Source organism: Trachinotus anak, unplaced genomic scaffold (genome assembly GCF_046630095.1).
Source record: "Trachinotus anak isolate AG129_WGS33_773 ecotype Australia unplaced genomic scaffold, CSIRO_AGI_Tana_v1 ptg000026l, whole genome shotgun sequence".
NCBI classification, from domain to species: domain Eukaryota; kingdom Metazoa; phylum Chordata; class Actinopteri; order Carangiformes; family Carangidae; genus Trachinotus; species Trachinotus anak.
In genome coordinates, this window is record NW_027273877.1 from 11,841,595 (window position 1) to 11,868,533 (window position 26,939).

The window sequence follows — 26,939 nt, forward strand, 5'->3', positions numbered from 1 at the left end:
ATGAGCACTGACTGTGTTTTAGTCTGATTTATTCTTTAATGAAACAGCCATAGGAATGGTAGGAATTCCTCAAGGAACCATTCACAGCCCAATCCTGTTATCACTATATTTGCTCCCATTGGGAAACAGTATCAACCATCACCATATTGGGTGCCATCTGTACGCTGATGATACACAATTGTACATCTCTGTTTCCCCAAATGACTCCATTGCACTGCTCTCTCTCATCGCCTGTCTCACTAACATTAACACATGGATGTGTAAAAACCTTTTAAAAGCAGCAAGAGAAAATCTACACTTTGTGTTTGGTCTCAGCAAACAAATGAAAACACTAATCACATATTTGGGATCACTTTAGCCTCAGATCTTTAGAGGAAGAAATAAGAAATGTTTCCAAAGTCACTCAGAATCCTCACTCACACTTTTATCACTACCTGTTTAGACTGTTGTGATTCTCTGTACCTTTCAGAAACGACTGTAAAGTTGTGACTTGAGATTTTCTTTGGTTTTATGTTCCATGCAGATCACTAAGATCTTCCACTACCTTTCTTTTAGATGTCTTTTCAGTGTTTGTTGTTGCTGTGTTGTTTTAATCCTGTGTGAATCACTTTGGGCAAAGTGTTTGTAGGACATAGTTTATGTATGTTATCTATATGTTATATCAATAAAGTTGAATTGAAAACCATTTTAGAGCCAAGTTTAACCTGTTGCTGCCCAGAGGGACCACCTGTCCTGCAGAGTCTGTCAGTCTTCATGTGTCAGGACAGAGTGAAGCAGCTCCACGGTTTCTGCACCGGCCTTCACTCACACTCACCTGCTCACCTGAGTGATTATCTGCTTTAATCTGAACCATGCTCTGAAACTTCATGGTCTGCACCCGCACTGACAAACTGTTGCTGATTGGCTGGTTGGTGATTCCCTAGAGCCAATCACTTCCTCTCCTGCCTCCTGACCAAACAGAGCTCAGTGACTGTGACTGTTGGTGGGTTGAAGAGCTGAGCAGCTGCTGATCTCCTGCAGGAACAGAAACCATCCATTGAGCAGCAGCTCTGTGGTGAAGCAGCTCAGTGATGACAGAGGTTCAGACAGCCACTTACAAGAGGAGCATCTCTGAACACAGCTCATGATGAAGCTTGAAGTGGACGGACTCCAGTGGCAGAAGACTCAGCAGGTCACAAAGAGCTCAAAGTTCTTATCAGTGTCGTATGAAAGGACTGGAACAGGAAGGTGAGGCACACAGGTGGAGACAGGAAGAAACAGGCTCCAGCAGGACAGTTACTGTGTCTGTTTAACTTCTGAACTGTGAGGCTTCCAGATCAGTCATAGGATCTCTTCCCTGACGGTTTACGTTACCAGATGGATTTCAGAGCTGTTTAATCACAGTCCTGAGGTCAGTCATCGTTTTCAGGTGGTGTCAGCTGAGAGCACAACACACACAAACACACCAGAGTCCATAACCAAACAGGTGGAGTGTGAACGCTGGATGGACCCTGCAGTGGGACGGTTTAGTTGACATGGTTTTTGTCGGGGACTCGGTCCATAGAGATTTAAACAGACGGTTACAGATCAGTGAAACCATAACACCAAGTTCTGTCAGTCAACACAATGTGGAGCTTCACAGCACAAATCTGAAATATCAGGTGTTAACAGAATGATGGGAACCAAAACAGACCGGCTGCACCGAGACACTGACCCTGCTGTTTTTACTGGTCAGCTCCCACTCTGTCAGTGACTGTGTTTCATTGTTCAGCTCGTAATCATGAAAACAACTCTCTCACTTTCTAATGAGTCGGCAGCAAAAGTCAGTGAGTCATCTGCAGTTATACATTTTAATAAACTGATGATAAAAGTTTGAGACTTTAATTTAAAATGTTTATGAGATGATTTTGGTCCAGATGCTCTGTAACTTGTTTTCCTGAAGGTCAGAGGTCAAACTGTTAATAATGGAGTCTGCATGATCAAGGTGTTACAGGAGGAGGAGGATAATCACCAGCACAACCTGGCAACCCAAATGTTTTTCTTATTAATGTTTTATAACTGAGCTGTAAACGATTTAATGCTTTACTGTAGTGTGTGTGTGTGTGTGTGTGTGTGTGTGTGTGTGTGTGTGTGTGTGTGTTCCAGCACAGGTGGTGTACCATCTGTTGTTGTACTTCATCGCCATCATCATCATCATCATCATCAATCTGCATCGTCGTTGACACATTTGCCAACCTGAGGAGCAAAGAACAGGGGGAGGAGGAGACACTGGAGACCAGGTGTTTCACCTGTGGGGGGCAGATATCAGTAAATGTCTGATGAAATGAAACAGCTGTCAGACCCCATCCCTGCATGAAATGAATACGCAGTCTGCTGTTAGTGATGTTTGTCATTTCTATTAGTGAAAGCATCAACTAAAAATGAGAAAAAATTATTCTACAATAAAAATAAAGAGAGTGAGGAGAGAGAAAAGGTTCAGTAGACAGGTTAAAGTCTGACCTTAGTGAAACCCACAGTCAACTATGAGAACCAGCCCTAGTTCTTGGAAGCTCTTCTGGTTCTGCTGTTTGAAGTTGTTTTCCTGACAGACTGATAAAAGCAAACTCACCTGCAGAGTTTTTCCTCACTGTGACCTTTGACACGTGGCTGTGATTCCAGAGAGTGAACTGAATGTACTGTAATGTGTCTGTAGATGACGGAGCCCAGGAACAGGAGGCAGAGGATGAGGTTCTTGGACATTCAGGAGGGAGCCAGTGCTGCAGGAGGAAACCTCCAGATCTATAAAACATAATGACAGTCTGATGATCAGCTATGGACTGTTCACCCTCGTTAAACCATACAGCCAGACTGATGGACTGTGTTAAAGGAGAACATGATTCACACTCTACTGATGTTTCTCACCAAAACCAGAGGAGAGTTTTTTATTTGGTTTTTACTGATTGTGAGTCAGACCTGTGGTCACTGAGGGACACGGACTGAACACTGTTACTGTATAAAGATTGATGTTATTCTTCTTTTTCTTCCTCTTCTTCTTCTTCTTCTTCTTCTTTGTCTTATTATTATTATTATTACTATTATTAATATCATTATTATTGAATTTGGAAATATTGTGTATTATTGTAAGGCAGTAAATGTCATAGAAAAGGCCATGAAATAGTATGATACAGGATAGTAAGGCATAAAAATATCATAGTAAGGTATGTCATAAAAAAAAACGTAGTATGATATGCCGTAAAAGCATCATATTTTAGTTTGTCATGAAAAATGTCATGGTATAGTGAGGTATTAAATATCATAGAAAATGTCATGGTATAGTAATGGATAAAATGTCAGTATAGTAAGGCATAAAAACATCATAATGTAGTATGTCATTAAAAACATCATAGTATAGTAAATAGGACTGTCAAACCATTAATGTTTTCTTAATCATGATTAAGAATTTAATTGAAATTAATTGCAAGTTTTTAATTTTGCATTTCAGAACTGATTTCTCTTGTCAGTCTGTCTGAACTGACTGAGCTAATGTTAGCATGTCTGACACGTAATTATAAAGATGTCTGATAATGTATTTATAAATTTTTCAAGGATGTTGTAGATTATTCCTTGAATCTGGAGCACAAAATCTAAAAGCTGTCTTTCCAAGGTCAGAACTGACCTGAGGAACAGGCAGCGTGATCCAGTCCTGAGAGCAGGTTTGCTGAATTCCTACATTAATTATTTGGGAATCAATTTAAAAGTGCTTTTTAGATGAATATATACCAGTGTTGATCTCATCCCATGGTGAAAGAGGACCAGCCGACCTTTTCATCAGAGTGCAATGATGGCTATTGTAGGTATCCCCAGTAAAAAATGTAATAGCAGAGTGATATACATCATGTAAGGGCTTAAGAGTGGTGACAGCAGCATGTCTATACATATAACATCACCACAGTCCAGGGCAGAAAGAAAGAGAGCTTCAGTAATTCTTATTCTACTGCATATGGGAAAGTAGGTTGTGTTTCTATACAAGAAACCAAGTTTCATCCACAACTTTTTTACTAAATTGTTCACATGGATTTTAAAAGTAAATTTATTTTATTATTTTTTTAAATAAACAACCAAACACATTAACACATAAAAAGAGACACAAAACATCACTATCAAAACGACTATGTAGATTATTCTTCATGAAACAACAGACTCATTATCCGTGGGCGAGGACAGACCTGTTGTCACAGAGTTACAGTGCATTCAGACCCTTCCACTTTTCCACATTGTGTTATTTTACAGGTGTGCTCCTTTCCACAATAAGTCCAACCAGCTGAATTTACCACAGACTGACTCCAGTCAAGGTGGAGAAACATCTCAGAGATGATGACGAGAAATGGAACCTGAGCTAAAGTTCAACTGTCACAGCAAAGTGTCTGAATACTTGTGGAAATGTGATATTTCAGTTTTTCCTTTTAATACATCTCCAAAAAAAAATCTTCAGAAATTCTGTTTTCACTTTGTCATGATTGAATTTAGATTGATGAGGGGAAAATGAATGTAAATGACCAGTGGTGATTCTACAGTGTGGTGGGGCCCTTCACAAAAAAATACCAGGTGGCTCCTCCAATCAGCAGTCATCATTTATCACCATTACATAATAAATACATAATCAATAATCAATACATAAAGCCCCTTTAAGGAGGTTTCCTACCGAGTGATGTTGGCAATTTAGCAATTTCTCACTAGATTTGGCAACTTTTAAATGAATAGCAAATGAATTCCAGTGCTCTGTTCATAATACTAATACTTCAGTTACACAGTCTGTTCAACAGTCTGCGTAAAACAGTGTTTTTAATATTAGTGTGAGATTTAGATGCACATTGAGGGGCTGCTTGAAAAAAATAGCTAATTATAGAGGTAATTACAGTCAGTACACTGTAAAAGATTGTCATGTAAATTAACAGTAAAATACTGGCAGCAGGGTTGCCAGTAGTTTACTGTTAATTTTACAGTTCTCCTACTGTAATCAACTCAACAGTATGTTACTGTAATACGACCATGTACTGAATTACAGTGCATTGCTGTGTTTCCTTGAGTTTACAGTAGACTACTGGCAGCAGGTTGACTAGCGATTTCAGTGTGATAATCTATACAAGATACACATACTGAATGATTGTGTTCACCAAAATTCAGCAATAAATCATTCTATGGAAAAGAAGAGACTAAGAAATTATAAGATTATATCTGTAACCCAACATCTATTGGAAAAAGGCAACACTAACTGAAATACTTGTTGTTGGTGATACAAACTGTTTATTTTTTCATTACAGTTCTAAATTTCAGTCATGTATAACAGAGAAGCCGTTATCCTTAAATGTGATCAACATTTTAATAGACTTAGGGGAATTATGCATACTACATTTTCAATACAAAATGCACAGTTTGGCACTGAGACTGAAAAAGAACATTGATCCCACAAACATAATAATCTATAAGGAGAGAAGCTTCCATTTTCACACTAACTGAAAGATATGAAAGAAAAGCAGTGTTTTTTGATCCAAATGGTGGGAAATGTAGCCAGGCAGACTTGAGTGGTACTGTAGGCAAATATTAATTTCCTCCATCAGACAGACTGGCATAATACAATACATTTCACAACATAAAGGGACATCATCCTTTCAAACACTGTCAAAATTTGAAAAGTGGTGTCTGAGATATTGTGTGTGAGGGACAGACAATGGGAGCCCCACGATTTAATGGGATGGGGAAACCAAGAAGTAACCTGTATAAAGTACACATGCACCATAACCAACTAAAATTTCTGAAAGAGAGTACACTGTACAAAATGTGACTCAAAGGTTTTAGCTTAACTCAGAGCGCCACAGGCTTTGTGTTTCAAATCAGGCTGTTTTAAATGAACTTTAACAGGTCTCTTACAACATAAAGAGGAAGCTCTGAGAGCTCTCAAAACAGAACTGATTGCAGGTCTGCCCAGATTTTACTGACAGTTTTCATACACAGTAATACTGAAGACTAAACTAATCAAATCCTACAAGAGCACTCCTGCCCTGGGACAAGTGAACATGTTCCCTTCATTTCTTTGAGATAAACAGCTATACCTGCGGTAGAACACTGCAGAAAGACTAAGTCGCTGTAAAGGTATATAGCGTTTTTAGTGAGCAGGAGACCAAGAATTTGATTACACAGTGAGAACTTAAGACAGAAAATTTAAAATAACTGTGGCTGTGTTGATATGAAGTGCCTGGGTACAGAGCTCTCACTGACCTATGAAATTCCACTCAAAGTCTGTGAGGTTCTTCAGAAGAGTGGAGACATGGGGACTGACTGTGACAGACTTCTTCTGGACGACTCTCCCAGTCCTCTTGGAGACGACCTCGCCCCGGCTGGCCTTCGTCCCTCTTTCTGGGTTGATTCCAATGAAGCGCCTGAAAAACACAGCGGTCTGAAATTAGAAGGTGGATAGAAAGACAGTCTGCAACTATATGAAGTGGTCAAGAAGTGAGTGTTCAAGCTGCACATGATGCATGTGAAAAGAGAGAGGGTGGCACCACAACAAAAATCTAATTAAAACATTAACCTTAATACAGACTCCCACATTTCTTGTGCTCGTACGTATTATTGTAGATTTTGATACAGACACTCAATGTGAATGTGAAGAGCAGAGGAGTTAATGTGTTATTACTGAACTCTGACTGTAGACCAACATCATCACATACAATCAAACAGGTGACTGGAATTACCATGATGCTGACATTAATTCAACTCTAACACCACACAAGCCCAACCACTGCTCAGGTGCTGGCACAGTTTCTCCAGCTGGCTCGCTTGAACTTGCAGTGTTGTTGTCACTTTCTATATATTTTTTACTTCAAATTCAAAATAATAACAGAATAATTCAAAAGTTTGGTTTAACCTGCTCTACTAAAATATTCTTTAAATGTTAGCGACAACTAAGGTCACCCATTCAGGTGAAAATGCAAGAAGAAGAGAGCAAACTCCACCAACCATGAGCACAAAATGATTTCAGCTGCAAACCAGCTGGAAATAAAACCCCAATGTGACTTATCATGAAACCTTTTGTTGAACTATTCAGAAATCAGCCTTACCTACAACATAATGATGAGCTGCAGTCACAAGTGGACCTCATTAGCTTTGTGACGTTACTGATCAGTTCCATTTAGTTTAAAGCTGACGATAGTCAGCAAACAAAATGCCAGACAGATCAAATGTTTATTAACTTACCTCACGACTTGCTCATAAAGTGCAGGGTTCAGATGGAGAATCCTTGAAAAGAAACTCCAGAGCTGGTTTTACCCGCTCCATGGTCAGCAGGTCTCATCATGAAATACAGTAGCATCCTGTATTGGTGGGGTTCTCTGCCGTCGATTCAAACACCATCCCCACAATGCAATGCGATTCACAGTATATTACAGTATTTCATGGAGAATGGTAAATATTGCCCATCATGCATTGTTTTCTACAGTATGGTACAGTATCAGTGGGAAACAGTATGATACTGGCAGAATTTGGCTGTTTTTTTACAGCACTTTGTTAAAGAGCAGGGTCGTTAGTTTGGCTGTTACAAACTACATGTGGCTCAGTTTGACAGGAAGTCGTCACAAATAACAGCTTCACTTTCACGTATTTGCACTAAATTTTACTGACAATATTAAATATAAAAATAGTGGAAAGACTGAGAAAAATCACCACGGTCAAATAATCAACAGGTGTTTGATTTACTCCACTGTAAATAAACCAATGTTTTCTCCTGACAGCAGAGATTGGAGGGGACAGGACATGTGGAGGTTGGGCCTGTTATAATACCTCCACCCAGTCCTGACTGTAGCATATAGCTGTGGAGAACAGTGGGAAATAGACAGAGGGCTCAGTAATGACAGGACATAAAGCTTCACTGCAGCACTGCACAGTTTTAGTTGTTTTTTTAAAGAAGACATGACGTATAAATCTGCTTCTCAATGAGAGAAAGTGAACGTAATAACTTTATCTGAGTTGTAGTTTTCTGTCACATGCAGCATCCATATCTTAAAAATGCCTAAAAGACAATTTAAACTTAATATTTTTGCCTGGTTATGATTTTTTTAAATGTTGATTCCAATGTGACTTTAGGCTCTGAAGCTTCAGACTGAATGTTGACACGTTTCCCTCTAACATCACAAATAAATGAACTCTTCACACCTGAACTACCCACGATATCAACGACTGCAGGTTTAACACCACCTTACTTGGTCAGATACAGTCTGTGGATATAATACATCCATGACTGGGACACATCTCAGTCAAGATGGCGGCCACTCCGTTCATATTCATCTGTGGCTGAAGACAAAGCTTTGATTTAGCAGAACTGACTTTCAGCGAGCTAACTCAAACTAACTGAGCAGCTTAGTGATCAGTAACTTTACACTGAGACCATGGAGATGTCTGAAAAAAGAGGGAGAGACAGAAGAAAGGATAAAACAGATCAGATCAGAGTATCTTTTCAGTTTTAGGCAGTGACGTCTGTTGGTTCTGAGACTGAAGTCAACGCTGCAGATTCACATTCTGATGCTCGTTCAACAAGTCCTGATCGTACACCGAGACCTGACTCTGCTCAGGACTCTGATGTAGGACAGATGCCCCAATCATGGACCAGATTCTGAGTCTGGAATCTTATCAGTTCAGAAATATCTTCAAAGTCTTCAAAAATCAGCGGGAGGCACAATTCAGTGCAGCAGAGATTTATTGTCGACAACAAAGCAAAAAGTTGATCTGAATACATGACACGTGACCTCTTCTTTTATAATCCAAAATCTGCCAACGCCTCCTCTCATATTTCACCAGTCTCCACCGAAACTGTCGTGTCCACCAAACCTGACCCCTCCCAGGTCATGTCTATTTTCTCACAGTCAAAACCATTTTCAGTAGAAGACCTGGACTGGATGAATACCTCATTATCTATCCAGACTGGGACAGAGCTCGTTAGACATAAATCTTATAAACTACATTCATGAGGCTGATCTATTTTTTCTCTTTTCGTGAAGTCCATGCCCAGTGGACACCATTATATTCTGATTCTCTTTCACTACATTTTTTTTAAAACCATGTTCTCCTCCAGGAATACACCATTATGTTCTGACTTTTTCCTGCTGCATTTTTTTAAAAACAATACATTTACTTGAATTTAACATAATCAGTGATACACACAGTTTACACTTATTGTGACATTATTCTTCACACTTCAGTCTTTTTTGTGATGAGTATACTAATCATAGTAATCATTATTGGAGACATAGTATATTTAGCAGATAGACAGATAACTTAGCTGATAATATTATACTACAACTCCTGCTCTGAAGAAGGGTAGATCTGAGGCAGCCCCTGCTGAAGTACGAGACAGTACTGTGATGCTGCTGGTGGAAAAATAAAAGAGCTGGCGGTCTGGAAAAGAAGGTGTCAGTGTCACTGATCCATTGAATCAGTGACACTTGTTGACTCAGCATTATAATGGAGAGATGAACATTTTTCAAGCCTGTCTGAAAACAACACTCACATGTCACACAGTGAAAGAGTTGTTGGTCTGTGTGATTGTTCCTCCTCAACACAACTTGAATGAAGAGATGGAGGATAAAAACAACATGTTCCTCCTGTACAATAATATCTGGTAAAGTTCAGCTGCAGAACATGAGGCTTCAACGTCTGAGTCAAACTCATCTTCAGAGTTCAAGTCATTTTACTGTGAAATTCCCTCTTTGTGAAGCTCAACAAGGAAACTGTTCAGAGCTGAACTTGATGAGCTTTAAGTCCAGAGACACTGATGATGCTCTGTCAGATCCAGAGGAACACACAGGGATGATGGTGGACTGGACTCTGTGTGTGACAGTGGAGCTGTTCTCAGATCAGTTCAGACTGCAGCACTGAGAGTCATCTCCACTTCTTCTGGTTCCTCTGTCAGTCACTGCTGGATCAAGCTCTCCTCTCCACTCTCACCTCCACCATCTGTGTAGAGAAGAAGAAAGCAGAGGAGATGAATCAGTGTTTACAGAGACTCACTTCATCAGTCAGTGATGCAGCAGGGACTTCAGTCCTGTTCAGACCAGATGTGCAGCAGCTGCTTCCTCTCAGCTCTCATGTTAACGTGTTGGAGTGAACACACTGAGCTGGAAGCTCACAGACCTGCAGAGACGTTCAGCATCAAGTCTGTTCACTCTGCACATTTCACTCAGTCCACAGTGGAAACAAAGTGCTGAGTCAGCAACAGGTCAGTGATGGATTCACTCCTGTTACCTGTCAGCTGATGTCACTTTAAACACAGAGTCTCTGTGTGTTGATCAACATGTGAGCTGCTTCTGAAACATCACCTGACTGAACATGGAGGCTGTCACTAAGAGCCAGGGACTGTCAGGCTCCATCAGACTGATCTCAGAGCTGTGACACAGATGAAGCTGATCAGCAGTTTAGTGTTGAAACCAGAGAACAAACAGTCTCAGATCAGATTGGACAGTTTGATGAATGAGGACACTGTCTCTGTCCATCTGTGAGGCTGTCAGCTGGAATCAGCTTTATTTCCTGTACACATCAACACAACAACAACAGTCGTCTTCACGTCAACTCACACACATGATCACAACAAGCTTCTGGCTACTCTGATTGGCTGACTGTTGTGTCTCTCTCTGTCTTTCTGTCCAATCCTGAAGCCTGTCCCCGTTCTCCTCTCAGAGCTTCACTGAGGAAAGCAGCCACTGAGGAGGTTGGAGGTTCACAGGAAACACTGGATCTTTGCTCTGATACTAACTGTGTTTAGTACAATACTGCTGAGAGCAGCATGGACTGACTCCGCCCCTCTACTGACCTCAGAGTCTCCAGTCTACAGTCTGGACTCTCCACGAGACCACGGAGATCCTTCAGGTCTGGATCCTTCAGGTTGTTGAGACTCAGGTCCAGTTCTCTCAGATGGGAGGGGTTGGACTTCAGAGCTGAGACCAGAGAAGAACAGCTGATCTCTGACAAACTGCAGCTCCTCAATCTGAATAAAGAATCCAAGATGTGAGTTTAGGAGACAAAGTTCCTGCTTGAAACCACAAAGAGTCAAACAGACAAAGTAAAAACAGCTCTCATTAATATTCATGACAACATGCTGCTGCTTCAATAAAGACGTAGTGACTCCACCTCTTCAACTCTGCCAGCTCCACCTGTGGCTCCATCTATACAAACTCATGTTGTGCACATTCTACTAAAGATCCTCAAGTTTTCAAAGACAACAAACATGTCAGGCTGAAGTTTGGAGACATGAGAACAAATGTATAGAAATATATATTAAATTCACTAGCTGATGGAACGGCAGAGACACAGACACCTGGTGACTGAGCTCAAATATTTAACACAGTCAAACCTACAGGATTTAAAGTGATGAAACAACCTGTTGCTATGACAACTTGGCTTTGAATATTGGAGTCAGTACAAACATCACAGAGCCTTATAAAAGTGTTGGGACCATCAGCTATTGATTATAGATCAGTTATTGTCTGACAGATTCAATGTGTTTCTGTTGGTGTTTTAAAAAGTCATGAGGTGAAAGTTGAAGAGAAACAGTCACTGGACTAAAAGCAGAGAAGAAGAAAACAGACTTTACCATGAAGATCCTCAGTGTGGATCAGTATAATATCAGCCTCATGTCTGCAGCTCAGTGTCAACACAACTTTCACATCACATTCATCTCAGCACAGAAAGAAAACATGGAGTCTGACCTCAGAGTCTCCAGTCTACAGTCTGGACTCTGCAGAAAACCACACAGACCCTTCACTCCTGGATCCTGCAGGTTCTGGTTTCCACTCAGGTCCAGGTCTCTCAGATGGGAGGGGTTGGACTTCAGAGCTGAGACCAGAGTAGAACAGCTGATCTCTGACAAACTGCAGCCCCTCAATCTGAATAAAGAATCAAAGATGTAGATCAATGATTGATAATCAATCAGATTTGTCCTGATCAATGATCTTTGTCTAAAATGAGTAGAGTGACTTTGTCCTTCTGTTATTGTGGATCTTCATCATGTCAGTTCAACACAACATTGTCAACACAACAGTTGTGTGTGTTGTGTTACAGATGAAAACACACACACAGTTTGATCAAACAGACATTAGTCCTGACACTTCACTGAAATCTACTGAAAAAAAGAAGATTGTTTCTTCACTTTCTTTGGACAAATATTAGTTGTGAGGATCTTGTGTATGTTGTTGTGATAAAAATGAATTGACTTGAACAACTAACACTGGACATTTTCTCCAGTGGATTTAGAAAACATGAGTCCTCTGACTGAGAGAAATACGAGTGTGTGAGCTGTGAAGGTTGAACTGAAGTGAACAGACATTATTCATGACAAGTGAGTGAAATGAGCTGAAACTGAAGAATCATTCTCAGTCTGAGAGAAGAACAACTGGAAACATGAGACAACAACTATTTACAATGTCATTCATTCATTCACAGTCAATGGATTCAACTTGTGTGTGAAGCTTCATTAGCTGTGGATTCAAGATATAAGATCTACAACAGTGAACTGACCTCAGAGTCTCCAGTCTACAGTCTGGACTCTGCAGAAAACCACACAGACCTTTCACTCCTGGACCCTGCAGGTTCAGGTTGTAGCTCAGGTCCAGTTCTCTCAGATGGGAGGGGTTGGACTTCAGAGCTGAGACCAGAGAAGAACAGCTGATCTCTGACAACCTGCAGGTGATCAATCTGAATAAAGAACCAAAGATGTGAGTTTAGGAGACAAAGTTCCTGCTTGAAACCACAAAGAGTCAAACAGACAAAGTAAAAACAGCTCTCATTAATATTCATGACAACATGCTGCTGCTTCAATAAAGACGTAGTGACTCCACCTCTTCAACTCTGCCAGCTCCACCTGTGGCTCCATCTATACAAACTCATGTTGTGCAGATTCTACTAAAGATCCTCAAGTTTTCAAAGACAACAAACATGTCAGGCTGAAGTTTGGAGACATGATAACAAATGTATAGAAATATATATTAAATTCACTAGTTGATGGAACGGCAGAGACACAGACACCTGGTGACTGAGCTCAAATATTTAACACAGTCAAACCTACAGGATTTAAAGTGATGAAACAACCTGTTGCTATGACAACTTGGCTTTGAATATTGGAGTCACTACAAACATCACAGAGCCTTATAAAAGTGTTGGGACCATCAGCTATTGATTATAGATCAGTTATTGTCTGACAGATTCAATGTGTTTCTGTTGATGTTTGGAAAAAGTCATGAGGTGAAAGTTGAAGAGAAACAGTCACTGGACTAAAAGCAGAGAAGAAGAAAACAGACTTTACCATGAAGATCCTCAGTGTGGATCAGTATAATATCAGCCTCATGTCTGCAGCTCAGTGTCAACACAACTTTCACATCACATTCATCTCAGCACAGAAAGAAAACATGGAGTCTGACCTCAGAGTCTCCAGTCTACAGTCTGGACTCTGCAGAAAACCACACAGACCCTTCACTCCTGGATCCTGCAGGTTCTGGTTTCCACTCAGGTCCAGTTCTCTCAGATGGGAGGGGTTGGACTTCAGAGCTGAGACCAGAGAAGAACAGCTGATCTCTGACAAACTGCAGCTCCTCAATCTGAATAAAGAATCAAAGATGTAGATCAATGATTGATAATCAATCAGATTTGTCCTGATCAATGATCTTTGTCTAAAATGAGTAGAGTGACTTTGTCCTTCTGTTATTGTGGATCTTCATCATGTCAGCCTTCTACACACATCATCCAAATGTCAGCACAACATTCATACAGCTGTTGATGTGAACACAGGTTGATCAGCTGCTGCTGACCTCAGTTCAGTCTGTAATCAGAGGAGAATCAGAGGATTCTCTATCTGCAGTCATCCGGAGACAGTGCAAGATATATTTGTGTGTCATCTGCATAACTATGATAGTTGACATTAGAATTCTGCAGAATTTGACCCAAAGGCAGCATATACAGGTTGAACAGAAGATGTCCAAGGACTGACCCCTGAGGAACTCCACATGTCATAGCCACTCGATCAGATTGATAACTACCAATGGTCACAAAATAACTCCGCTCCTCCAAGTAGGACCTGAACCATTTTAGGACTGTCCCGCTGAGTCCTGCCCAGGTTTCCAACCTGTCCAACAGTATACTGTGATCCACAGTGTCAAACGCAGCACTCAGATCCAACAGGACCAGAACTGACACCTTGCCTGAGTCAGTGTTCAACCTTATGTCATTTAACACTCTAATAAGAGCTGTTTCTGTACTGTGGTGAGGTCGGAAGCCTGATTGAAATTTGTCAGAGTCCACTGGAGTTCAAGAAGTTGCTGAGTTGATTAAAAACCACTTTCTCAACGATCTTGGCTATAAAGGGAAGATTTGAGATGGGTCTGTAGTTGGTTAAAAGGGTAGTATCAAATGTTCTCTTTTTTAAGAGTGGCTTGATGGCAGCTACTTTTAGGGCTTTAGGAAATGTGCCTGATTGAAGTGAGCAATTTATTATTTGCTGCAGATCTGTTTGGACAGAGCTTACAATAGTTTTAAAAATGTCAGAAGGCATTGTGTCCAGACAACATGTCAATGTTTTAAGATGATGAACTGTTTCTTCTACGATTTTTTGGTCAATTGTATTAAACTCTGACATAACAGTTGATTTATTCCTAGGTGATTTTGGGGATTGCATGATTGTATTATTTTGCTGATTTGTGTTGATATTTAGCTTTATAGATTTAATTTTTTCATTGAAAAAGCAAGCAAATTCATTGCATTTTTCTGTGGAAAAGTGTTCTGAAACTATCTCTTTTGGGGGGGTTGTAAGCTTATCAACCATAGCAAACAGAGCATGAGTGTTGTTGATGTTCTTATTAATCATTTTAGTAAAGTGTTGCTGTCTAGCCTTGAATAACCCATGGTTAAAATTGCAAAGACTTTGTTTGTAGAGGTCATGGTGAATTTGAAGTTAAGTTTTTCTCCATTTACCCTCTGATTTCCTGCATTCTGTTTTCAGAGTCTTTACCATCAAAGTGTTCCTCCGTGGTGTTTTTTGCCTGGTCAAGGTCATCTTAGATTTAATAGGTCCAATGGTATCAATGACATTTGAGATTTTGCAGTTTAAATTATCCAGGAGTTCATCAACTGTCTCCGCGCTCACAGTTGGCAACATGGCTACAGCCTCCATAAACTTAACACTGGTATTCTCATTTATGTACCTTTTCAGACACAGAGGGTAACTGAATGTTTGTAGTTATCTTTAAGTCAAAGAACACACAGAAATGATCAGAAAGAGCCAAGTCCTTGATATCAACAGAAGTAATGTCAACACCTCTAGAGAAAACCAAATCCAGAGTGTGGCCTTGGGTGTGTGTGGGCCCTTTCACATGTTGGAAGAGGCCAAAAGTGTCAAGAAGACAGCAAAGTTCTTTGGCATTTGTGTCCACATTATTGTCTACGTGAATGTTTAAATCCCCTGTTATGATAAAAAAAAGTTGTAGTCAGTGCAGACAACTGACAGCAGTTCAGCAAACTCACCAAAGAATTTTCCTGGGTATCTTGGTGATCTAAAAATAATTAGGAAGAGAACTTTTGGGTCCCCCTTTACTAAAAAACAGAGATATTCAAAAGAGCTAAAATCACCAAATATAGTTTCCTTGCACTGAAATACAGATTTAAAAATGGCAGCAACTCGCCCACCTTTCTTACCACTTCAACACTTATTCATAAAACAGAAATTTGTTGGTGCTGCCTCATTGAGAATGGTAGCACAGCTACATTCAGTCAGCCATGTTTCACTAAGAAGTAAGAAATCTAGATTATAGGTCATAATGATGTCATTTACTAACAAGGATTTGTTGGCTAGTGATCTGATATTGAGTAGAGCTAACCTTGTGGAGATAACCGGAGACACTGGTGAGTTTTGAGGTTGACAAGCTATACTCACTAGATTGTTAGATTTAATTGAACCCTTTTCATTTCTCACCAGTTTGATCACTTTTCTGTTACCTGTCACCACAGGGATTGAAAAGGCTGCCTGAAGTCCATAGGGCCCTGACTTTTCCTGGGGAAGAACGTTGTTGATATCAGTATTGTAGCCTGGACCTGGCACATATCAGTCAGACTCAATGATCGAAAGGTCGAAGGTGGCTTCCGACGTGGTGGAATGGGAGGAGGTGGGGTGGACGGAAGGGGTGGACGATGTGGGAGGTTAATGGGGGAAAATATGGGATCGTGGCGTGGTGTTAGTTGGATTCCAACTCTGAAGCTCTTCATCCTGTCAGGGAAATCCAGGAATGGGGAGTCAAGACTGAGTGGAGAGAGTTGGGGGCTGGGTGAGGTCTGGGGGGGTGAAGGTTGGGAGTCTCCTGTTTGGGCTGGGGGAGACTCCCCTTTTCGGGCTGTTCGGGCTAGGGGAGACTCCTGGTGTTGTGTTGTTGTGGCTGAATCCACTTGTTGGGGTGAAGATGGTGACTCTGCAGGTTCTTTCTGAGTCCGCTGTCCTCCGTTGTCAGCCTTATCTCAGCGCCCTCACCAGAGCGCTGTCTTATCCGTTGTTTTGGATTGTCTTGTCCCTTGTCCTTGACAAAGACTGCTGGTGCCTGACGCAGATGATAAAAAATGTTGGAGCTTAGCAGCTGTACTCCTGACTTGTTAAGGCAAAATCCATCTACCTTAAAGAGGTGCCAGTTGTCAGTAAAGTTCAGTGATTGAGCAGTGCATGTATCTTTCAGCCATCTGTTTAGCATCATCAGCCTGCTGAATCTCTCATCTCCTCGCCAAACTGTTGGCAGAGGTCCACTGAAAAACTCCTCAGTATTTAAACACTGAACTTTGTTTATCAGTTCCATGAAGTCTCGTTTTAATACCTCCGATTATTGTTTCACAACATCAAGGGCTCCTGTGTGTATGATTAGAGATTTCAGTGTCGGATGCTCAGCAGCAATCTTCAGGATCTTTTTCGAGACATCAGACACCATGTCATTGGGAAAGCAGAGTACTTTGGTGTTTTTCTTACTGCAAAAGCGTTTTATGTCATCCACAGCTCCATCACCCACTATCAGAGTTTGAGGCCCAGTGGTTAGCTCTCTCTGTAGCCCTTTAGCATTCAGTTTAGCCTCATACTCATTTCTCTGGTCCTGGGAGATGAGCCTTCTTTGGGGGAGTCTGGGTCTTGTGAAAGTGGAGCAAATCTGTTCTCTAGTAGAATCCCTGCGTCTTGGGGCAGTTTGCTCTTAGTTTTTGTTGTCACCTTGGTCCATGGTTGCTTTCTCTGTGGTAGTGGGGTTGAAGAGACATTCCTGTATGATGGCAGTGCAGGCCATTGGGTGTCATACTGAATCTCCGGGTGCTGGGTTCTGCCTGATAACCGTCTTCTCATATTTGAGGGAAGCAATTTGTTGTGCTTTGGCTTTGCACCAAGAGAGTTCCAGGGAGGACAGTTTGATTCACTCCCATTTACACCTGGCTCCTGCCATGTCTTGGTGGTGCCAGTTAGCTTGGTGTTAGCCTGCTCCCTTTCCGTGTTTTGGCTTATTGGCAGAGGAGTTTCATTCCCATATTGTCCATTTATCTCGACGTTCACTTTGGGCCGATGAATTTTTGTTTCCAGTACTGCTATCTTCTGGAGGAGTTTGTGGTAATCTTCCGTGGAAAACAGAGGCATCTTGCTGCTAAGTAGCCTCTGTTAGCTGAGCTCCTCAATCCCAGGCACAAAAGTGCAGGCTTGTGCTGATAAGCCACACTCTCTGAGTAAAACAGTTTAAAATAATAGTGGTAGCCTTCAGTAACTCATAAATTAAGCTCCCAGTGATACGTAGGTATCCAGGACACACTTTCCATGAAAAAAATAAATAAATAAATTTCAAAAGGAAAAGATTACAATGAAAAAAAAAAAGAGAGTAAAGCGGAGAGTAAAGGAGTGAAGCGTCTGCACTCAAGCAGAGCGGGAAGGACCAAATCCATCTTGTCTCCTTCTGCCTCCAGTGAGTTCACCTCTGAGCTCTGACTCTCAGTGGCTGCTGGGAGACACCTCAGCACCTGCTGATGTCTCCAGGTGTGTGGGCCTGGAGACAGGCTTGTTTTAGCCCCTGATAGAAGGAGCCACATGAAGCTCCACCTGAACATAGAGGACATGTTGGCTCCTCACCTGTTTATTCACTATGATGTTGGGGAGGTGGGAGCTGCTCATAAATTGCTCCCAGCATCAATCTAATCCTTCCTGCCTCCATGTCCCAGCTGAGTTTCCTCTTGTCTCCACTTTCCCGCCTCAGCCACTGGCCCTGCTTTGATCTGGTTTGTGTTGCAGTCTGAAGGTCTGTGGCTTCCCATGATGCTGCAGTGCTGACATCAACACACAACAACAGCTGCAAAATTTGTTGGTTGCAGAGAGCTGCGGCTTTGCTGGTGTTCAGATCAGCAGCAGCAGCAGAAGATCTGTGAGACTGTTGCAGTTTGATTCTCATCAACTTTCTGCTTAGCATTTCAGCTGCCGGCTCTTTACTGGATGTTGAATCTCTCTGTGATTGTGGAACATTTCTCTGCTTCCTCCTCCATTATTTATTCTGTTGCTGCTTCAAACCAATGTGAACAGTGAATACACACGTTCCCTGATAACACCAACACGTCTCTGATGACTCTGTACGAGCCCCACTTCACAGCTCTTATTCGTCAGCAGCTGACCAATCAGAATTCAAGGCACACCGAGGTTGTACCACCTGAGGAGGAGCCGCTTATTTACCCCCCTACTGCAAATATAGACTTGGTAGCGTCTGACGTGCTGGGAGAGACAAGAGGCTGCGAGGCTCAGTTCAGGCTGCAGGATGGTGCAGCGAGGTAGACCACTTTTATATAACACAATATTATTAGTCTACACAATAATCAGTCTGGCCCCGGCCCCCAAACGGCCCCCGGGGATTCTCCTGACCCTCCTCATCACCACTCTGCTCCTGGTCTCATCTTCCTTCTTTCTCTTCACTGGCTGATTTTTTAAATCCTCACACAGAAATCCTGAAAATGAACCAATGAAAAACTGGAACTTCACAGATTTGAACTGAATATAAAACTACAACAGCTCCAGTCAGTGAACTGACCTCAGAGTCTCCAGTCTACAGTTTGGACTCTCCAGTCCAGCACACAGCTGCTTCACTCCTGAAGCCTTAAGGTCCCAGTTTCCACTCAGGTCCAGGTGTCTCAGATGGGAGGGGTTGGACTTCAGAGCTGAGGACATGACTTCACAGTGAGTCTCTGAGAGTCGACAATTAACAAGTCTGTGATGAGAGAAGATATAAAATGTGTCAGAATAAAATCATAAAATCATAAAATCAGATGCAGTTAAAATGCATCTGATGAGAAAAGATGATGATGTGATGAACATCTGCTCTTCACATCTGTGGCTCAGCTCATCTGATCTGATTGTGTTTGACATGAAACAATAATTCTCATCACTCTCTCTCAGACCTGCAGAGTTTCATGGGAATCTTTGTTGTGCAGATGAAGGAGGGAAAATGATGTTACATTTCTGCTTCCATCATATGATTTGATCCAGAGTCAGAATCTTGTTCAGAAAAACAGTTTTATTCTCCACTGTTTTTAAACTGACTCCAGATTGCTTGGCTCTGCTGCCTCTCTGTAGAAGTCAACACACACCACTGCATAAAACACATCTGGCTCATTGTGGTGAATCAGTGGCAGCGCCCACGTTGATCCATGAACAAAGTGTCCTCAGTAAAACACTAGTGATCAACACTTAGTGGACTCTACAGTTACAACCTGGAAGTGTGTGTGTGTGTGTGTGTGTGTGTGTGTGTGTGTGTGTGTGTGTGCAGCTCTACAGTGAAATAACATTTTCCTCATTTGAAACTGTAAACCAATAGAAAATCAATATGTGGCGTCATTGTTGATGTGGTGGCGGCTTGTCACAGATAAATCAGTGTGTGGGAAACACTGAGGTCTAATCTACAGATACTGAGCCCACACATGTCTTAATGTCCGGTGGGAACATTTCCACACCGTGGCATCCCTACTCCAGAACATTTCTCCTGAGGTCAACTCAGTCAACAGTTCAATCTAATCTCTGTCTGCTGCCTGGTTTTCACAGAAGGTCCTCACAGAAACATGACACTGAGCTCTGGTGTGTAGAAGAAGACTGAATCCTCCCATTCTGCTCTGATAGATTCACACCTGTGTTCTTGGCTGAAGCTGAACATTTCCTGATACGACTCTCCTCTACAGCAACAAGAAAGAAAACACCTGGGACTTTCTGTCTCATTAACACAATCTATGGAAAGACTTTAAAGCTCCACCATGGCACTTGAAAAAACACAAGTTCACTCTTCAACATGAAAAGTTCAATAATCAATAAAGCTCAGCCTTGATCAGTTCAATACACTCAGCGGTTTACATCTCCACTCTTGGTCTGCTTTGACCAGTTGAGTCATTTCACTGATGTGATGACTTTTCTCTGCTTGTGCAGCTGTTACATTCTGTTTGATCATGAACCATTATCCCATCAGTGTTTGTTGTTACCACAGTGGCTGCTGTTCAGCTCCACTTTTAAAGCAGCTTTCATTGGAGCCCTCTGTTTTTGTCTCCTGTGATTTAAAGCGGGGGAGGCGTCCCCTAACATCCTCCATGCTCATCATGACTTCAGTCATCTCTGGACAATGATTCAGGTCTTATACAAACTTTACTAAACACCTGCTAGAACCTGCTCATTAGAGCTTTACTGCATTCACTGTTCACTGTCAAACACTGATGACTGTTGTCATAGAAACCTCATGAGTCCTGAATACAGACCTCCACAGATTCATCACTGCTCTCCTGTAACACTGTCACAATGGACAGTTTCAACAAAGCTGAACCAGAGACATCTTCTTTTTTCATTCACACATTCTTCTTCCTCACAAAAACCTGCTGCCTACATTACCCACAATGTACCTCAACCACCAACCCATGGCTGTTAGATTAAGGTGTGTTATGCAGCAGAGGTGGGGGGGGCTACAGAGGTCTCGTATTATCTTCAGACTCCGCCCACACTGACTCAGGTGACATCACCTGAGGACATTTATCAGACTGCACAGCTGGAGACACTAAAGGTTTAATACTACTGTTTTCTCATATGCAGGTGTCCTCCCCAACACCTGGAAACACCTGGAAACACCTGGAAACACACTCTGAGGTTTAAGATCAGTGGAGCTGCTTTAATTATTTTGATCAGGTTTGAATTAAACCAAAGAGACTCAAAACAACACAGAACATTAACAAATCAATGAAGCATCCAACAATTCTTACAACTGACCGTTGATTGTTTCAAAGTAAAACTAAGAATAATGAGAATAAATGAAAACTGATCTAATCTACTGATTGATAATTATATTGATCATGTCTGGACTCACCGAGCCTTCCTGCAGTTCCTCACAGCTGGGATCAGTCTCCGTCGACCCTCCTCTGATGTGTTGTACTTTTTCAGGTCCAACTCATCCAGAACCTCCTCTGACATCTGCAGCATGTAGGCCAGAGCTGAGCAGTGGATCTCAGAGAGTCTCTTCTCTGATCTGGTCTCTGACTTCAGGAACTCTTGGATCTCCTGATGAACTGAGTGGTCCTTCATCTCCATCAGACAGTGGAAGATGTTGATGCTTCTGTCAGGAGAGATTTTATCACTGTTCATCTCCTTTAGGTTGTTGATGGCTCTCTTGATGGTTTCTGGACTGTTCTCTGTCTGACCCAGCAGACCTCCTAAGAGTCTCTGGTTGGACTTCAGAGAGAGGCCATGAAGGAAGCGAACAAACAGGTCCAGGTGACCATTTTTACTTCTGAGGGAATTCTCCATGTCTGCCCTCAGGAAGACATCCAGGGTTAAATCAACATGTTGTTTTCCCAGGAAGTTCTCCAGGACCTTTCTCTCCCTGTTGGTGTAACAGTGGAACATGTAGACTGCAGCCAGAAACTCCTGAATGCTCAGATGAACAAAGCAGTAGACTGTTTTCTGGAAGATCACACTCTCTCTTTTGAAGATCTCAGTACAGAGTCCTGAGTACACCGAGGCCTCTGTGACATCCAGACCACACTGCTCCAGGTCTTCTTGGTAGAACATGATGTTTCCTTTCTCCAGATGTTCAAACGCCAGCCTCCCCAGCTTCAGAAGAACTTTCCTGTCAGCCTCCATCAGCTCCTGTGGACTCGTCTCATGTCCCTCATCATACTTGAGCTTCTTCCTCTTTGTCTGAACCAGCAGGAAGTGTGAGAACAGGTCAGTCAGGGTCTGGGGCAGCTCTCCTCTCTGCTCTGTAGTCAACATGTGCTCCAGAACTGTAGCAGTGATCCAGCAGAAGACTGGGACTTGACACATGATGTGGAGGCTCCTGGACTTCTTGATGTGTGAGATGGTTCTGCTGGACAGCTCTTCATCACTGGATCTCCTCCTGAAGTACTCCTCCTTCTGTGGATCAGTGAAGCCTCGTACCTCTGTTACCCTGTCAACACATGTAGGAGGGATCTGATTGGCTGCTGCAGGTCTGGAAGTGATCCAGACCAGAGCCGAGGAAAGCAGGTTCCCCTGGATGAGGTTTGTCAGCAGCAGGTTGACTGATGACGTCTGTGTGACATCAGACACAACCTCCCCGTTGGTGAAATCCAGTGAAAGTCTGCTTTCATCCAGGCCGTCCAAGATGAACGCAACTTTACAGACAGCCAGCTGCTCTGCTGTGACCTTCTGTAATGTTGGATGGAAAACATGGAGCAGCCTGAGAAGACTGTACTGCTGCTCTCTGATCAGGTTCAGCTCCCTGAACGAAAGCAGAACCAGCAGACTGACATCTTGGTTCTCCAAGCCCTCTGCCCAGTCCAGACTGAACTTCTGCACTGAGAAGGTTTTTCCAACGCCAGCGACGCCGTTGGTCAGAACCACTCTGATGTGTCTCTGTTGGTCAGGTAAGGCTTTAAAGATGTCGTGGCACTTGATTGGAGTGTCATGGAGGGTCTTCATCTTGGAAGCTGTCTCCAGCTGCCTCACCTCATGTTGGGTATTAACCTCTTCACTCTGTCCCTCTGTGATGTAGAGCTCAGTGTAGATCCTGTTGAGGAGGGTTCCACTTCCTGTTCCATCACTTCCTTCAGTCACACGTTCACATCTGCTCCTCAGACTGATCTTATGTTGATCTAAAACCTCCTGCAGACCACTATCTGCTGAAAGAGAAGAGACAATGTCAGAATGAAGACAGAGAATCTGAGAAGCTGCTGATTATTTTCATCAGCTACAGAAAAACTAAAGAGCAGCAAAGAAAAGCTTTTTAATGTTGTGCTTTTTAGAATCATCTGAAATGTCAGTGCTGTGTGATAGAACAACTGACACTGGAGAAAACAACAGGTCCTGGTTTCACAAATGAAGACATCAGCAGACACATGTTCAGTCTCACTTTGTACAGTGCTGGTCTGACTGGCTGTCTGCAGTCCAGGTCTGGTTCTGGGTCTTTGTCCACACTGGGGACAGGAGGGGTCTCCTGAAGACCCAGACTGGTCCCAGTATGAGGTGAAGCACTGTCTGCAGAACCAGTGTCCACAGCTGGTAGAGACTGGATCCTTCAGGACGTCCTGACACAGAGCACAGCAGGACAGCTGCTCCTCCACAGAGACACCACTCCTTTTCCTCCCTCTGTGAAGACATGTCTTCATCACTAACATGTCACAGTCAAATATGTCTAATAACTGAATCATCTTCAGCTGAGTTTACAGTAGAAACTGTCTCTTACTGTGAGTCTGAGGGTCCTGGTTCAGGACCAAACTCTAGAAGATTCAACTCTTTGGACCGGTCACTCTTCATAGACAGACAGCTGGATCCTGGAGACTCTGCTCTCAGTCTGTGGTTCTGACCTCTGCAAACACAAACATGTTTTTATTCATATCACATCGATCACTGATCAATTCTCTGATGACAGAGTCATTGTGGGAACTCTCAGCTGACGTCCTGCAGTGACGTCACCATCCAGCACCGCACACTGTACTGAAGGATGGAAGCAACACAGCAGCATCCAGAAACAACACTGTTGTGTCAGTCAGTCATTAAATGTGTCCAGTCTCCAGCTGTTGATGACCTGTCTCACATCAGCTCTAAAGAAGCAGAGTGATACAAAGGTAAGATGAGAGGATCAGATGTCTGTGACCCCGACATTGCCACTGCCACAAATGAAGACAAAACAACATCCTGACTAAAACTAATGGCTGCTGATGTGTCTGCTCTTCTTCTCCATATTGATTCTTTCTCTGGAGTTCAGCTTCATTTCACACAAGGAGGCCTGTGTGTTTCTACATGACTGTGACAACAGCAAATACCACATCCTGCTGCAGGCTTCATCTGACCATCACACAACTTCACTGACAAACACACAGTTTGTCAGTTACATCTGCACAGATATCAGTGATGGTAAAGACAGTCTTGTGTGTAATTAAAGGATCATTCTGCTGTTATTCTACATGTTTGTTCTTGACAACAAACCCCATGAAAAGAGCCAAACCAACAGTGTGTGAGTTCGTCTCTCAACACTTTGTGACTTCGCCCCTCTGTCTGTGGCTCTCAGCTCTGAGCCCATTGGTTCCCTCTGGAGACTTAGGACCTATTTTAACCATCTAGGCACATGGAGCCAAAGCTTTTAATACATGTCCTCATCCACTTTTGTTCGTTTAACAGTGGACAAACAGTCGCAGCAGCAGGCACATGCTTCAAAAGGGTTGTAATTAGTCTCTTCATTAATCATGGCTGTGTTTTGGATGTAACATGTAATGAACCAATCAGAGAGCTCTCTCCCATCCCCTCTAAAAACCAGGTGCACCTGCACCTTGGTGGATTTCTCTGATAACGGTGGATTTAGCAGGTAGTAAGACAGAGCTCTGCTCTGCAGAGGAAACTGCTGGTGTGCAGAGTGAAAGTGTGCGAGCAGACGTCTACAGCTACAGCAGGATTCCACCAAACAGGCCCGGCTGAAAAATATTCACCTGAAGGTGCAATGCATGTTTTTGTTCCCTCACTTTCATATTTTACAGCCTCAGCGGAAACTGAATAAAATGAGATAGAGATGAGTCGACAATGCTCCTGACCTCACCTCATTTTAACACCAACACACACTAGACACCAATACACACTGATGCACTAGTCGAGATGCAGCAAGTCCTCGTACCTTCTACTTCTTTTGCAAAGTATTAGTGTGTTTTCCTAATTTTTTACGTCCTTATTCTGCATTGTTGCGTCATCTGACATTGGAGAACATCATGTCTGTGAGGTAAGACAGCCTTTCTTTAGAGTGTACCAGACATGGAGATACACATCCCATACCAGCTGAGCTGAAGGTGAGGTATTGAGGATGCAGAGCAGTCGCAAAACTAAAGGCTAAGCTAAAGGCTAGGAGATGGAGATTTAAGCCTTTTCTACCATCGATCCTTGTGGGGAACATCACCTCCCTGGCTAACAAGTGTGATGAGCTGGAGGCAATAGTGATGAACCAGTGAGCATATCTTGAGAGTGGTCCATGTTTCACAGAGACCTGGTTAAACGACAACACTCCAACCATTGTGTGGAAGTTCCCGGCTTCACTGCAGTGAGAGCGACAGAGACACCAGAGCATGTAAGATAAGATAATAAGATAATAAATACTTTATTTATCCAGATAGGAAAATTCACAGTTATCCAGCTTACTCATGTATTTAGTTCAATTAAGATTGAGTCTGTGTGATGACCCACTGTCTCTGTCTGAGGTGTTGAACAGTATGATGAACAGAGGATTTCCTGAACCTCTCAGTCCTGCAGCAGAGAGATGAGACGTTGGCTGCTGTTGTAGCTGCTTCTCTGCTCTGAAGGATGCTGTGGAGAGGGTGGTTGGTGTTGTCCAAGATGGCTGCATCTTACAGAGCATGTGTCTCTCCACAACAGTCCTGAGAGAGTCCAGACTCCTCTAGTCACAGACTCAGCCTTTAGAACCAGCTGGTCCAGTCTCCTTGTGTTCTGGTCTACCTGCTGCTGCTCCAGCAGACCACAGCAGAGAAGAGGACTCTCTCTACCACTGACTGATAAAACATGTGCAGCACTTCACTGCAGACTGCAGTCAAAGCACCTGAGCTTCCTGAGGAAAAAGAGCTGGCTCCGCCCCTTCCTGCAGATGGCATCTGTGTTCAGGGACCAGTCCAGTTTACTGTCCAGGCGCACATCTAGGTATTTATAAGTGTGCACCACCTCAATGTCCTTCCCTCTAATATTGACTGGCTGAAGTGTGGGTCTAGACCTGTGAATGTCAGTAACCATCTCCTTGGTCTTGGAGGTTCAGAGGGAGGCAGTACTTGTGGCTCCATTCACTGAAGGCCATCATCTGATCTCTGTTCTCTCCTTCCTGTCCATTCCTGATACACACCACAACAGCTGTGTTGTCAGAGTATTTCTGGATGTGGAGACTCAGAGTTGTATTTAAAGTCTGCTATATACAGGATCCACAGGACCGGAGCAATGAACAGTCCCCTGAGGAGCTACTGGATAACTGTGAATTTCCCTGTAGGGATAAATAAAGTATTTCTTATTCTTCTTCATTGTGTTGTGCTTTGTGCCAGTGTAAGATTGTGGGTCACAGATTGGAAAGTGGTTCATAGTGAAATTAACATTTCACCACATTTAGCTCCAAATAACGTGAAAACATCCTGTTACTTCCTGTCTTCAGAGGAAGCTGAAAACCGAGTTCATGCATCAGTTCCTCCAGACTGGACCACTGTCATTCTTTATTATCAGGACGTCCCAGTAACTCAGTGACTTTTACTACACTTTCTCTGTTTATCTGTGCTTTTCTAATGTTCTGAACATACAACTTGATCCATAGTAATTCTTCCTTTCCTAAAGCCACTCTGGTATTTATCTACAGATCCTTTATTTTCTATATAATAACTTCATCTTTCATTGATAATTTCCTCCATTATTCTGCAGATGTTAG

At 42.5% G+C, this 26,939-nt stretch overlaps 2 protein-coding genes across 2 annotated transcripts in view; both read right to left on the minus strand.

The window, feature by feature from the left end:
• The window catches only part of LOC139609635 (protein NLRC3-like), a 243,837-nt gene that overhangs the window by 113,818 nt on the left and 103,080 nt on the right, over positions 1–26,939 (minus strand). Inside the window, exon 9 of the mRNA XM_071464507.1 lies at positions 9,486–9,954. The gene's annotated coding sequence lies outside the window, so the exon portion shown is untranslated. The remainder of the gene's footprint in view (positions 1–9,485; positions 9,955–26,939) is intronic.
• On the minus strand, positions 1,392–26,266 carry LOC139609965 (protein NLRC3-like). Its single transcript, XM_071465037.1, has 9 exons — positions 26,079–26,266; positions 23,727–23,849; positions 23,394–23,623; positions 21,372–23,163; positions 19,068–19,244; positions 12,520–12,666; positions 6,231–6,395; positions 2,139–2,214; positions 1,392–1,418 (listed from the first exon to the last, which is right to left on the minus strand). The coding sequence occupies exons 1-9, from the start codon at positions 26,264–26,266 to the stop codon at positions 1,392–1,394; spliced, it is 2,925 nt and encodes a 974-aa protein (XP_071321138.1).

What these genes read in the sequence shown, in the direction of transcription:
- LOC139609965 (XM_071465037.1), bottom strand. Translation starts at nt 26,266, where the DNA reads ATGGTTACTGACATTCACAGGTCTAGACCCACACTTCAGCCAGTCAAT. An exon ending in TTTTTCCTCAGGAAGCTCAG is followed by an intron (nt 23,850 to 26,078) that starts GTGCTTTGACTG and finishes TTGTGTTTGCAG; the next exon opens with AGGTCAGAACCACAGACTGA. An exon ending in AGGAACTGCAGGAAGGCTCG is followed by an intron (nt 19,245 to 21,371) that starts GTGAGTCCAGAC and finishes CTCTCATCACAG; the next exon opens with ACTTGTTAATTGTCGACTCT.